Genomic DNA, 13,796 nt, shown 5'->3' on the forward strand with positions numbered 1-13,796 from the left:
ATAAAATCGCAATCTCAATTCACCCCTGTGTGGATTTAAGTTTTAAATTACTTCGATATATACAGTGGGGCAAAAAAGTATTTAGTCAGCCACCAATTGTGCAAGTTCTCCCACTTAAAAAGAGAAGAGAGGCCTGTAATTTTCATCATAGGTAAACCTCAGCGAGACAAAATGAAAAAAAAAATCCAGAAAATCACATTGTCTGATTTTTTAAGAATTTATTTGCAAATTATGGTGGAAAATAAGTATTTGGTCGCCTACAAACCAGCAAGATTTCTGGCTGTCACAGACCTGTAACTTCTTCTTTAAGAGGCTCCTCTGTCCTCCACTCATTACCTGTATTAATGGGACCTGTTTGAACTCCTTATCAGTATAAAAGACACCTGTCCACAACCTCAAACAGTCACACTCCAAACTCCACTATGGCCAAGACCAAAGAGCTGTCGAAGGACACCAGAAACACAATTGTAGACCTGCACCAGGCTGGGAAGTCTGAATCTGCAATAGGTAAGCAGCTTGGTGTGAAGAAATCAACTGTGGGAGCAATTATTAGGAAATGGAATACATACAAGACCACTGATAATCTCTCTCGATCTGGGGCTCCACGCAAGATCTCACCCTGTGGGGTCAAAATGATCACAAGAACGGTGAACAAAAATCCCAGAACCACACGGGGGGACCTAGTGAATGACCTCCAGAGAGCTGGGACCAAAGTAACAAAGGCTACCATCACTAACACACTACGCCGCCAGGGACTCAAATCCTGCAGTGCCAGACGTGTCCCCCTGCTAAAGCCAGTGCATGTCCGGGCCTGTTTGAAGTTTGCTAGAGAGCATTTGGATGATCCAGAACAGGATTGGGAGAATGTCATATGGTCAGATGAAACCAAAATATAACTTTTTGGTAAAAACTCAACTCGTCGTGTTTGGAGGAGAAAGAATGCTGAGTTGCATCCAAAGAACACCATACCTACAGTGAAGCATGGGGGTGGAAACATAATGCTTTGGGGCTGTTTTTCTGCCAAGGGACCAGGACGTCTGATCCGTGTGACGGAAAGAATGAATGGGGCCATGTATCGTGAGATTTTGAGTGAAAACCTCCTTCCATCAGCAAGGGCACTGAAGATGAAACGTGGCTGGGTCTTTCAGCATGACAATGACCCCAAACACACCGCCCGGGCAACAAAGGAGTGGCTTCGTAAGAAGCATTTCAAGGTCCTGGAGTGGCCTAGCCAGTCTCCAGATCTCAACCCCATAGAAAATCTTTGGAGGGAGTTGAAAGTCTGTGTTGCCCAGCGAAGGCCCAAAAACATCACTGCTCTAGAGGAGATCTGCATGGAGGAATGGGCCAAAATACCAGCAGCAGTGTGTGAAAACCTTGTAAAGACTTACAGAAAACGTTTGACCTCTGTCATTGCCAACAAAGGGCATGTAACAAAGTATTGAGATGACCTTTTGTTATTGACCAAATACTTATTTTCCACCATAATTTGCAAATAAATTCTTTAAAAATCAGACAATGTGATTTTCTAGATTTTCTTTTTTTCATTTTGTCTCTCATAGCTGAGGTATTACCTATGATGAAAATTACAGGCCTCTCTCATCTTTTTAAGTGGGAGAACTTGCACAATTGGTGGCTGACTAAATACTTTTTTGCCCCACTGTATATATATTTTGTGAAGAACCATATCACCTCCAAACTCCCACCATCACTAGACCCATTCCAGTTAGCCTACCAGCCGAACCGCTCCACAGAGGATGCCATCTCCTCGTCCTTCCACCTGAGCCTGGAACACCTGGAGGATAAATACACCCACGTGCGGATGCTGTTTCTGGACTTGAGCTCAGCGTTCAACACGATCATCCCTCAGTGTCTGGTGTGCAAACCTGGGTCACTTGGGCCTCGGCACCCCCCTATGCAAATGACTACTGGACTTCCTCACCAACAGAACCCAGTCTGTACAGGTGAACAATAACAGCTCCTGCGTCATCTCCCTGAACACCGGCTCCCCCCAGGGCTGTGTTCTCAGCCCCCTGCTGTTCACCCTGATGACCCACGACTGTCACCCCAAATTCGGCACCAACCACTTTTTGAAGTTTACGGACGACACAACTGTCGTGGGTCTCATCTAGCACAACAACAAACTGGCCTACAGGGACAAGGTGAAACACCTGGTGGACTAGTGTAAAGTCAATAACCTGATCCTCAATGTTGACAAGACAAAGGAGATCATTGTTGACTTCAGGAAATCTCGGCCCAGTCATACTCCTAATCAATGACACTGCAGTGGAGGTCGTCAGTAGCACCAAGTTCCTGGGGGTGCAAGTCACCGAAAAAGCAGCGCCTGCACTTCCTGTACCTGTTGAGTAGTCTCCCTCCCATCTTGATCACCTTCTACAGAGGCGCCATCGAGAGTCTGCTGACCAGCTGCATCTCTGTCTGGTTTGGGGCCTGCAAGGCCTCGGACTTGAAGTCTGCAGAAAGTGGTGAGGACAGTGGAGATAATCATCGGGACCCGCTCCCCTCCATCCAGGACATTGGGCAAAAGCCTAAAACTGAAAACTGTCAAAACTGCCTGACCAGAGCCCAACACATCTCCTCTGACCCCACCCAACCCCACCATGGACTGTTTTCCACGCTGACCTCTGGCAGGAGGCTCTGCAGCATCAGCAGCAGGACGTCCAGATTCAGAGACAGTTTCTTCCCATTGGCCATAACACTGTTGAACACTCACAAAAACAATAAATAAAGCTTCATCTATGGACTGTAACAGCACCCCCGCGCACCCCCAAACCTCCATGGGATCCACACTGGACTATAAAGTGCTGCTACCTCTGATATCATTGCACTTTTTATACATTTAGTAATTTTAACCTTTTAAAATCATACCAGAACTTTATATTTTGTGAATATTTGAATACATTATACATTTAAGTGTCCACTCCACCGTGAGCCAAGGTAACGAAATTTTGTTAAATGTGTGCACTGATGGTGTGTTTATTGAATTACAATAAAGAAAATCTAAGTCAAACTGCATTGGAAGGCCCTACTATCAGTGCATAGGTGGGACAACGTATAACAGCATTACACAATGCAAGTAAAGCCTTCACTGAGCTAGAGAGAATTCTCAGAGAGAATAAGGAGAGCTTTGAGAAAGCAACTCCGTTCAAACGATGAGAAGTATGAAACCGGGGACCGAGTCTATTACAAGAGGACAGACTGTTGAATGGAAAGGCTCTGGAGTCGTGATAGGAAACGATGGAGTTGGGATATTTGTACGTCATGGTGGGACCTATGTCAGGGTTCACCACTCAAGGCTAATGAAGGCTAATGCTGACTCCAGTGAAGTAGCTGGGGCTGAAAGTCCACAGCAACCTGCAAAAAATTACCTAGGTGGAAATACTGATGCACCTGCTATTGATAGTGATATGGACATTGACAATGTTGCTTACACTGTGGGTGACCATCATCAGGATGATCAACAGCCACTTGACATAAGAGTGTAAGGCTCCATAGCACTAAAAACAGGAAAAATAGTGAAAGAGAAACTGGTGTTTCTCATACAGCTAAAGTGACGGGCGATCTGAAAAGGCTAAAGCAAAAAATAAGCACTGGTTCAATCTACAATACTCAGAATCCGTTGAGATCGCAGGTACCATGAGGTCAGCTGATCTTACTCAGGTGGAGGATCTTCAGGTTGAGCCTCTGGACAATGTTGAAGTATTCTCTGACATGCTAAAATGATGTGCCACAGAAGATGTCTCATTTGGGCCACAATATCACATCTGGATCCTGCCGTTTTCTACTAGCTTGATGAACACTGTAGTGTAACTGGTATCCCCTCTTGTCATGTGGATGATTTATTCTTGGGTGGCTCACATTTTTGCCACTACAGACATTCCCCACATCAGATCTACTTTTCAAGTGGGACGCATGACTTGCATCTGTTGAAGGAGGAGTGGAGATGCAACAAGACAAACAAAAATAATCTTCAGCCCGTTCTCAAGGACTCAAGAGCTTTTGAGCGTGATTCTCCTCTCACAGACTTCGAGACTGACAAGCTGAGATCAAAGATAGGTCAGCTGCTATGGGTGGATATCATGTTTGATACTTGCATTCTTGCATCCACCCTATAACATGGTACTGTGCAAACTATGGATGAAGCAAATAAAGTTGTAAAGAAACTAAAGACAGAACATGTCACCCAGAAATTTGGGAACACAAGGAGGACATATCATTGTATTGATGGGCAAGGAAGGGATATTCTCATCTGTCTGCTGGCAATCGAAGAGGATCAGGAGAGGGGTTCGGAGTACACTGACAGGAGAAACACTTGGTCTTGCTGATGGGAATGACCATGCCATATTTCTGTCTTCCCTCTACTCTGAACTCACCACAGGAAATGTCACACAGGGCATCTTGCCGGTGATAACTACTCTCACCACTACTCTCTTGTGGATGCCAACTAGTCCACCAAGTCTGTGACAGAGAAAGTACTAGGGCTGAAACTAACAATTATTTTAATAGTCAATTCATCTAACAATATTATTTTTCGATGAATCTATTAATATTTATTCTAGAAAATGTCATCTATATCAGCAAATACCTTCACAGGTTACAATAGTCCAAAGTGATGTGCTATATATGCTTGCTTTATCTGACAAGCAGCCAAGAAAACTAAAGATTGTTGAATCAACTCCTTCTGAGGCAATAAGCAGCAAATGTTTGCTTTATGGAAACTAAATGTAAATCATTCATTCATTTCACATTTGTTTCTCACAACTAGATTACAGAACTGATGTGGGAACTGTTATATATATATATATATATATATATATATATATATATATATATATATATATATATAATCAATTAGTACAATACAAGAGGGAAATGTTGGATGATAACGGCTCCAATTATATTCTGAGGAATGGTACACATACATGTAGGTATGTTAGGTAAACCCCTCTTTAAGCAGGGACACTGAGCAGTCGAGACAGCTGCCGAGATTTAAGGAAAAACAAAGAGCAAGTGCTAGGGTTTAAACCCACATGAAACTCACTCGAGCTAGGGTGCCCAGCCAATAGAAAACCACCACTCTCGAAAAGCGTTTTTTACCAAATGTAACAGACCTCTTGTATTTTACAAAGAATTTTACAGCGTTTAACAACTTTAATCATCATAGTAAAAGATAATCAAAATGTTCACTAACACATTGTTCGACCCAAATAGTACCATTTAAAGATTTTGGTGTTTTCTTGCGCTTTGAAAATAAACACAAATGATCTAATGCTTTGTCTATGTTTTAAGGGGTGTGATGTAATTCATGATTTAACTATTTCCGATAATGCATTTCTACATATCTTATTCTCCTGCTTTAGTGATGACCTACCCAGCCGAGTCGGCACAAATTGGCTATCAGAACCACGTGGAAGACATCCGCTCCTTCTTAGACAGTCGCCATGCCGACCACTACACCGTCTTCAACCTATCACAGCGTAACTACCGTGGAGCCAAGTTCTCCAACCGGGTGAGTGAGATGGCACCGGGCCGAGGGACGGAGCTATACTGGGTCTACTTAGCTGAGAAATTTCAGGACTTTCTTGACGCAGACGTGCAGCAGATTCTTCTGAATAGTCGGAACGTTGAAATGGATATTGGGTCTATTTCCTGTATTCCGATTTTTTGTATCCGATATATATTTACCGTGTAATGTGTGTAAAAACAACAAAGGTTAATCTGAAACAATGGATCAGTGTTAAACAACAATGCCACATGTATGCGCCACCGTGTTTCCTTCATGAACCACACAATGCACGATGCAGCATCATTTGACCTCCTCTGGTGGCTCATCAAACCACTTTTGCCTCACAAGGCTGGACAGCAGCTGTCTCTCTGACGGTCGGTCATGTGTGAGGAGCGCAGTAGAAAATCTGTCGCCCTGTGGGGTGTTACCCATCACGTTGAAGCTTCATGATGAAATACAGCATTAGGGTCAGGACAACAGGTAGTTATCTAAGATCTATGATCTGCGTATCTCCGAACATGTGGCAGTGGGAAGGACCTACAGGCGCAGGTGGCAGCAGATATAGGCCAGATGGTGTGTTCTGGTGTTCAGTGAGGTCCACACCGCCCCCCCCTGTCTGAGTTAGTGTTATGAGCTAGCGCATGAGTCATCCTGCTAACAACAGCTACCCCCCCAACCTCACCCATCCACTCCTCCCTTTCCTTCTTTTATTCCCTTCCTCTGTTTGGATCTTTTTACTTTCCTTTCTTCCTCGCTTCCTTCCTTGGCGTTGTGCTCTCACCCTCTCATTTGTTCCGTTGACTTCTCCCTTTCCCCCTCCCCTCTCTGTAACCTTTGTGTTTTGTCTAACTCCTTCTCTCTTTTCTCTATTCCCTCCGCCCTCCTTCCTTTTTTATTACGTACCTCTCTCCCTCTCTCTCTCTCTCCCTCCCCAGGTTTCAGAGTGCAACTGGCCTTCCAGGCAGGCACCCAGCCTACACAACCTGTTTGCTGTGTGTAAAAACATGCACAACTGGCTCAAGCAGAACCCCAAGAACGTGTGTGTCATCACCTGCTCGGTAAGAGTTGACCGCCTCCCAGCAACACTCCCTTCCCCTCCCCCTCCCACACCGTACTTACACTAATGATAATTTAAGATTCACAAAATAAAAGTCCAGCTAGCCATCTGCTTTCGACCATGTGCTTTTTGCTGCAGATTCATGAGGTTGACTTAAAGAGAAACTACAAAAGACGTTCATTTTAACTGATACCTGAATTTGTACGTTTGCGGGTTTGTTTCCAAAATGGAAACACATGTTGGAGTTCTCCAGCCGTTCCTGTTCCCTCTGATTCAGCCTAATACTCCTTTGTGGCTGCTTGTCTCTGGATCTGCTGGGTCAACAGCCAGGCAGAAACTGAAGCAACTTGTGTGTTTGGGGAAAGATAAAACGTACAAAGAAAAAAATGAATATATATATATTTATATTAATATGTAATGTTTAATATATATGTCATAGTAGAAAGTAGAATAGCAGAATCTATAAAGTATTTAAATTAAGGCCTGTTATTTTTCTGTATGCCTCTTGTATATCTATCCTCCTCTATTTTTCGAACCATGCAGGAATGTACTCTTTCAAGGGAGGGTGTGTTTTTGCCAAACGGTTGTGGTTTACCACAAAAGCATGTTCTGATGGAAGTTGTTGCAGACATTTTCCTCTCTCCCAGGAACTCTGGATACACCTTTAATCCAGTTTATTTATATGGGTGGATTTGGAGGAAAAAGAAGAACAAACATATGCACCATTCTGTTTAGTTGCAGCAGGATAAAAGTCGTTAAGAGAGACCTTCACAGACTTTGTACCCGCTTTAAACCATGAGCATAGGATTGAGGGCCTTAAAGCACAAATCATGCTCGTGTTGGGAGAGGCGCATAATAATATTTGGGAATTTGTTATCCCGAAATAGGTCAGAATCCTACACGAACAAAGCGAGCGAAAGAAACCAATCCATGTACTTTGCTCTGTTTAAAAAATATGAATGTATTTATTTTTGGGTTTCTCTACAAATATGAAGTGAAATTTGTGCTCTTGTGTGCTTTGAGCTGTATGCTTACTAGATCTGTGACGTATATATTTGTATATTTGTAGTGTTATGGATGAAGTTAACGCCCGGCGCTCCAACTCTCTCTCTCTCCTGGTGTGTAGGACGGCCACGCCCCCTCCGGCGTGCTGGTGGGTGCCATGTTCTGCTTCTGTCACCTCTTCGCTAACCCGGTGCCCGCCATGCAGCTCCTCAGCGCCAAGAGGCCAGGCTCTGGACTCTGGCCATCCCACCGCAGGTCAGAACCATCCCGCAACCCCTCGCGGTCTCAGTGTGTGTGTGTGTGTTTTTGTGTGTGTAGGGAGTAGGGTTGTATGCGTGGCTGGTGAGAGAGAGACATACAAGACAAGAACACATAAGAGAGAGTTATCATGATAGTTATCTTTCCATCGTGATGGATTTGAGGAAGTTTCTGACTTTCTGATAGACTTGGGTAATCAATCCTTATTTTGTCTTTGTTCACATGTAAAACACCATTCTATATAAAGATAGAGTTGAGAGGTAATGACACAGCCTCAAGTAATATTATATATCTTTCTCTCTCACTATATGTATACATAGATATCTATAGATCTATCAATAAATCTATTCATACAGTTGTAGGCATATGTTTAGGCACCCATGCTAAAGTTGACTAAAAAGAGGAATTAAAATGAATCTTTTGGAAATTGATCTCAATGACCTTAATTAAACAAATGAGGAAAAATCGAACCTCTAAGGACACCAATTTGCTTTGTGAATGAATAATGTATCGTTAATAAATAAATGTTCTCCATTAAAATACAGGGTGCATAAGAATAGACACCCCTATGTTAATTTCGTATAGAAGCAGGCAGTTTTTTATTTTTAAAGGCCAGTTATTTCATGGGTCCAGGATACTATGCATCCTGATTAAGTTCCCTTAGCCTTTGGAATTAAAATAGCCCATCATCATCACATACCCTTCACCATACCTAGAGATTGGCATGGTTTTATTTCAGTTAGCCTATTAGCTGGTTTGATTTGCTTTGAGAAATCATTAGGCTGACTAAGAGCTATTAGGCTAACTGAAAAGAACCATGCCAATCTCTAGGTATGGTGAAGGGTTTGTGGTGATGTGAGGCTATTTTAATTCCAAAGGCCTAGGTGACTTCATGCAGGTTTCATAGTATCCTGGATCCATGAAATAACTAGCTTTTAAACGTATGCCTACCACTGTATTTAGATCTATAGATATGTGTTCTTGGGCCCATGCCGACACAGACATTGAAGCTACGTTCCCTTTAAAAGAAAATTGTTCATTGCAATCATGTTTTTGGTTTTTACATTTCTCTCCTCCTAACACACAGGGAGGGAGTCATAGTGTGTAGTGTCAGTGGTGGGTAGTAACGCTCTACAAGTAACACAAATTAGTAAAAAAAAAAAGGTTTTTCCAGGTCCTTTTCAATTTCCTTTTTAATTCTGTAATTCTACTCTTACTCGAGTAAATATTTGATTTAGAATTCTACTCTTTACTCAATTACATTTTCCATTTTGATAAACACATTATCTTCAATGTTGCAATTCCATAGCCGAGGAGACAAGTCGACCGTTTCGTTGGGACTGAGGACTAGAAACACCAAGGATGCAGACGCGCAGGAAGATATTTTCGGCAGGGGGTGCGGGGAGGGATTAAGGTCCACGTAGAGTTTATAGAATTCTAAATATACTATGTTACACAGGCTCTGTATTCTGCTGACTTGTTCGTCGTTGTTGTGTCTGGTTGTGTGCGTGCATGCTATACGTAGGCTGAATCGCGATGGCGTCAAGAAAATCTGATTCGCAAATACACATTGAAGATAAATGAACAACACAAGCAATCGGGCAGTCTCTCTCTCTCTCTCTCGCTCAGCCAGCCTGGTTAGTGTTTCATTGGCCGTTTTCCTACAAAGCTCTTACCTTTTGTCATATGCACAGAGCTGAAATTAATTTACATTTTTGGTGTAAATTTGTTAAAATTACATGAAGTTACTTAATGTATTGTATGTATTGTTGTATGTATGTTTAATGAACAATACACACAATGAAGCAACTTGTGAAGAAATGTTTTAAGAGTGCATCTCTTTCTCTCTCTATCTCACTCACACACGTTATGTCTTTTTCACTGATCAAAGCAATCCAATACAAAAATGTAAAGTGACTTGTAATTTTAGTCACTTTATAATGAAGTACTTTTTTACTCTACTCAAGTAGGTTTTCGTATTGGAATGTTTACTTTTACTCAAGTAGATTTTGAAGGAAGTAATTGTACTTTTATTTGAGTATAGATTTTCAGTACTCTACCCACCACTGTGTAGTGTATAGTGAACAGCTGTGTGTAAGTCATTCCAATCAACCACTCAGCCACCAGCTCAAGCCCTGTGCAATGAGTGAGGGTTCGCTGTCACTGTCATAACTCCAGTCCATTAGCTGATAGATCAGATTAACATCATGTTTTACTGTTGCTAATTGGTCCATATAGCTGGCTACCAGCAAGCTAAGCCCTCTACAATATCTTCTGTCTGTATTGTGCTGTTGTTATTATGGGGCACAACAAAATACTTATTGGCATGCTATATAGCTATATAGTATTCACAAGGGATCGAACCCAGAACCTTTCGATGGGGAGCGGAACACACTAAACATCATCCTGACAAAGGTCATATTTGAACCACAGACAATGTCGTCTTTGTCCTCCGCCCGAGTGAATAAGGTTAGATTGTAAGGATTTGGAGGACAGACCCAGAGGGCCAACATCCAAATGAGTAAACTTGGCACTAAAAATAGAAGCTTCATCATGAAGACTTTCTGGACAGGACAGTTAGGAGACACAGGAAGTGGGTTGGAAGAGAAAGGAAATGACATTTAGTAGGGCTGCACAAATTGTTGCATTGCGAAGGATTTTGATTAACAATAAGCTAATTGTGACAGGTTGCAACCTGACACAATATCCCTGTGAAAAAAAAAAAGATAAAGAAACATAAATACATTTGGTTTTGTACACACAGCGCATTAAAATCGAATTACAAAACCTATATCAATATCAATTTAATCAATAACCTGTTAATCGCAATGAATAATTGCAATCATGATATCGGTTGAAATAATCACAATGATATTTTTTTGTGCTGCCCTGATACTGATAGCATACTAGCTAGAAAGTCACCATTTCATACCGTCATGAAGCCATCTGGTCAAGTGATTTATTGCAGGGTTATTTTGAAGTAGCCAAATAATGTTGGCATTGAACCCTGACCTGTAAGGAACAGGGTTCAACACACCATCAATTATTTTTTTAATTTTTATAATTCACATATTTATAAAATTTTCAGACGGTACTTACATGGTTACTAGGTCATAGGATACAAAAACACATAACACAAAATTCATAAATTTCATAGCTTAAATTTCATGGATTTCATGCCGACATACACTAAATTAATTTCCATCCCTCAAAAAATAAAAATAAATAAAATAACAATAAAAAAAATTACAAAAAAATAAAAAAAAGGATAAATACTCACACGCAATGAGACAAATCTAGAATAACCGTACTCTCAGGAGGCCTCTGAACCGCTAGAAATGTAAATATTGAAATAAATAATAAATAAATAAATTCATCAACCATTCAAAAAACTAAAGGTTAGTTTGTGACAAAAAACAATTGTCCCCAATTGTCACTTAAACTGTTCAACACACCATCAATTCTGAACTAGCTTAACCATCCCTCACCCCGCCCTGGTCCGCCCCTTGGTGCAGGTACATCGGCTACGTGTGTAGCATGGTGTCGGAGAGGCCCAGTCTGCCGCACTCCAAGCCCCTGGTGATCAAGGCCCTGACAATGAGCCCCGTGCCCTGCTTCAACAAGCAGCGCAGCGGCTGCAGGCCCTTCTGCGACGTCCTTATCGGAGAGACCAGGATCTTCAGCACAGCGCAGGACTATGAGAGGATGAGGTACACACACGCAAACACACAAACGCACATACACAAACACACAGAATAACAAGCACACACACATATAAGTACAAATGCACAAACATATGTAAACACACAAGCATGCACACACAAACACAAGGATGCACACGCACACAAAAAGATGCACACGCACGCTTATGTACATACACACACACACAATTAGAAACACACAAATAGAAACAAATATTTATAGGAATAAAATGCTGTATATTCAGACAAAATAAACAGCACGTCGCCTCATTTTGCATATTTACCGACTCCTGTATTTTCCTGTTTGACTTTCTGTCTGTCCCTCCCCCTCCCCCCGTCCCTCCCTCTGTGTTCCAGGGAGTACCGTGTGCAGGACGGGAAGGTGGTGTTCCCCCTGGGCGTCAGTGCCCAGGGGGACGTGGTGATCTGCCTCTACCATATGAGGTCCACCATCGGGGGCCGCCTGCAGGCCAAGGTACCAAGGCCAGCTGGGTACCAATTTGGTTCCATCACAGCTGTAGAAGCTTTGGGGGCCTATTGTATGTAAATGGTCAACACAATGTTTTAGCATTAAAGTTCAACCTAGCGCTCGGATTCCCCACTTTGGGTGCTCCGCAAAACTTTAAACTAATTAAATCAAATCATTTTTGTTTAACTTTCTATAACCAGCCTAATCCAAACCGAAGCAGTTTTGAAATACCATCTGTTGGCGGGCTACATTCTGAACGCCAAACCTAGGTGTTGAGCAGGGGGAAAAGGGCAGCAATGCCATCGCTGACTGAATGTCAGCACTATTCTCCTGCAATCATCATTCATATACTACCTCATGTGTACCACATATAATATGTACCATACAGCAGAGATGTGGACTCGAGACACATGACTTGGACTCGAGTCATGATTTTGATGACTTCAGACTCAACTTGACAAAATTACGCATGACTTGCGACTCGACTTAGACTTGATTGCTATTGACTTGACTTGGACTTTGCCTCTTTGACTTGTAATGACTCGACATGTCTTGAGTCAAAAACATTTATTGTTTTAGATATCTAACCTATTTCCCGCCTAGAGGGCTGGACACCCAAGACGCATTCACTTCCGTGAAGATGAAAAAAAAAGTTCGATATCGTTTAGACTTTATTCAGAATAAAAGTTTAAGTTTCATATCGGCTTTGTTTCAGTTGGTCTCATTGATTTACGTTGACGCTGGAGGTGAGGACGTTCAGCAGTGTTGCCAGATTGGGCGTTTTTCCCACCCTATTTGGCTACTTTTAACAACAAAAGATTTCGGCGCACATTTGAAAACAGAAACAATGAACATATTATAACTGTATTGATAAGAAATGACTGTACATTAGAGTGATATGTTGAAATTATGATCAATAGCCTAATTATGACATTATTAAGTAAAAATACATGGTGACTTATTCAAGACTTGAAAAAGTTTGGGTCTTGGACTCGACTTGGCTTTGGTGTGACTTTGACTTGGTCTCGGCTTGCCTTTCCCTGTCTTGACTTGTGACTCGACTCGGACTGGACTGCTAAGACTTGGGACTTACTTGGGACTTGCCAAACAGTGACTTTGTCCCATCTCTGCCATACAGTATTAAAAGAACGAGATAAACTCTTTGAGAAAAGATCAGTAGAGAGTGAAGATAAAAAAATAATTCTGTTGGATTTGCGAATATGATGCATTTTAATATAATATAATAAGTCTCCTCTGTTCTCAGGTGTCCAACACCCAGATATTCCAGATGCAGTTCCACACCGGCTTCATAGAACCCGGCAGCACCATGTTGAAGTTCAACAAGTAATTACAATATCAATATCACATGACATAATAACATAATATAGTTACCAATAATATAGTTACACATTTGATGCAAAAGTATTTATTTACGTTTACTAACGTGAGTAAGCGTTTTCACTATCGAATCAAATGCCTTGGAAACCAATCAAGAACATTAGCCTAGTTAGTGGTGTGTGAGCTGCCGTTTTCTCTCAATCTCACTCTCGCTCTCTCCCTGATGCGCGTTCCTCTGTCTCCTCACACTCATACTCCTAATGTCTCTCTAAAGCACACTCTCCATCTCCCTCTCATGTTCTCATACTCTCTCTCTCTGTCTCTCTCCATCTCCCTCTCATGTTCTCATACTCTCTCTCTCTCTCTCTCTCTCTCTCTCTCTCTCTTTCTCTCTCTCTCTATCCCTCTCACTTTCTCTCTGACTCTCCCTCTCTGCGCCCA

At 41.9% G+C, this 13,796-nt stretch overlaps 1 protein-coding gene across 1 annotated transcript in view; it reads left to right on the forward strand.

Moving 5' to 3' along the window:
• dnajc6 (DnaJ (Hsp40) homolog, subfamily C, member 6) overlaps positions 1-13,796 on the forward strand; it is a gene marked incomplete at both ends in the record, with an annotated part of 36,621 nt that overhangs the window by 14,261 nt on the left and 8,564 nt on the right. Inside the window, 6 exons of the mRNA XM_079739959.1 lie at positions 5,382-5,530; positions 6,463-6,585; positions 7,711-7,844; positions 11,363-11,557; positions 11,906-12,023; positions 13,282-13,361. Coding sequence (XP_079596085.1) covers positions 5,382-5,530; positions 6,463-6,585; positions 7,711-7,844; positions 11,363-11,557; positions 11,906-12,023; positions 13,282-13,361 — 799 coding nt within the window. The remainder of the gene's footprint in view (positions 1-5,381; positions 5,531-6,462; positions 6,586-7,710; positions 7,845-11,362; positions 11,558-11,905; positions 12,024-13,281; positions 13,362-13,796) is intronic.

This window comes from Pollachius pollachius, assembly GCF_949987615.1.
Source record: "Pollachius pollachius genome assembly, chromosome: 7".
NCBI lineage: Eukaryota > Metazoa > Chordata > Actinopteri > Gadiformes > Gadidae > Pollachius > Pollachius pollachius.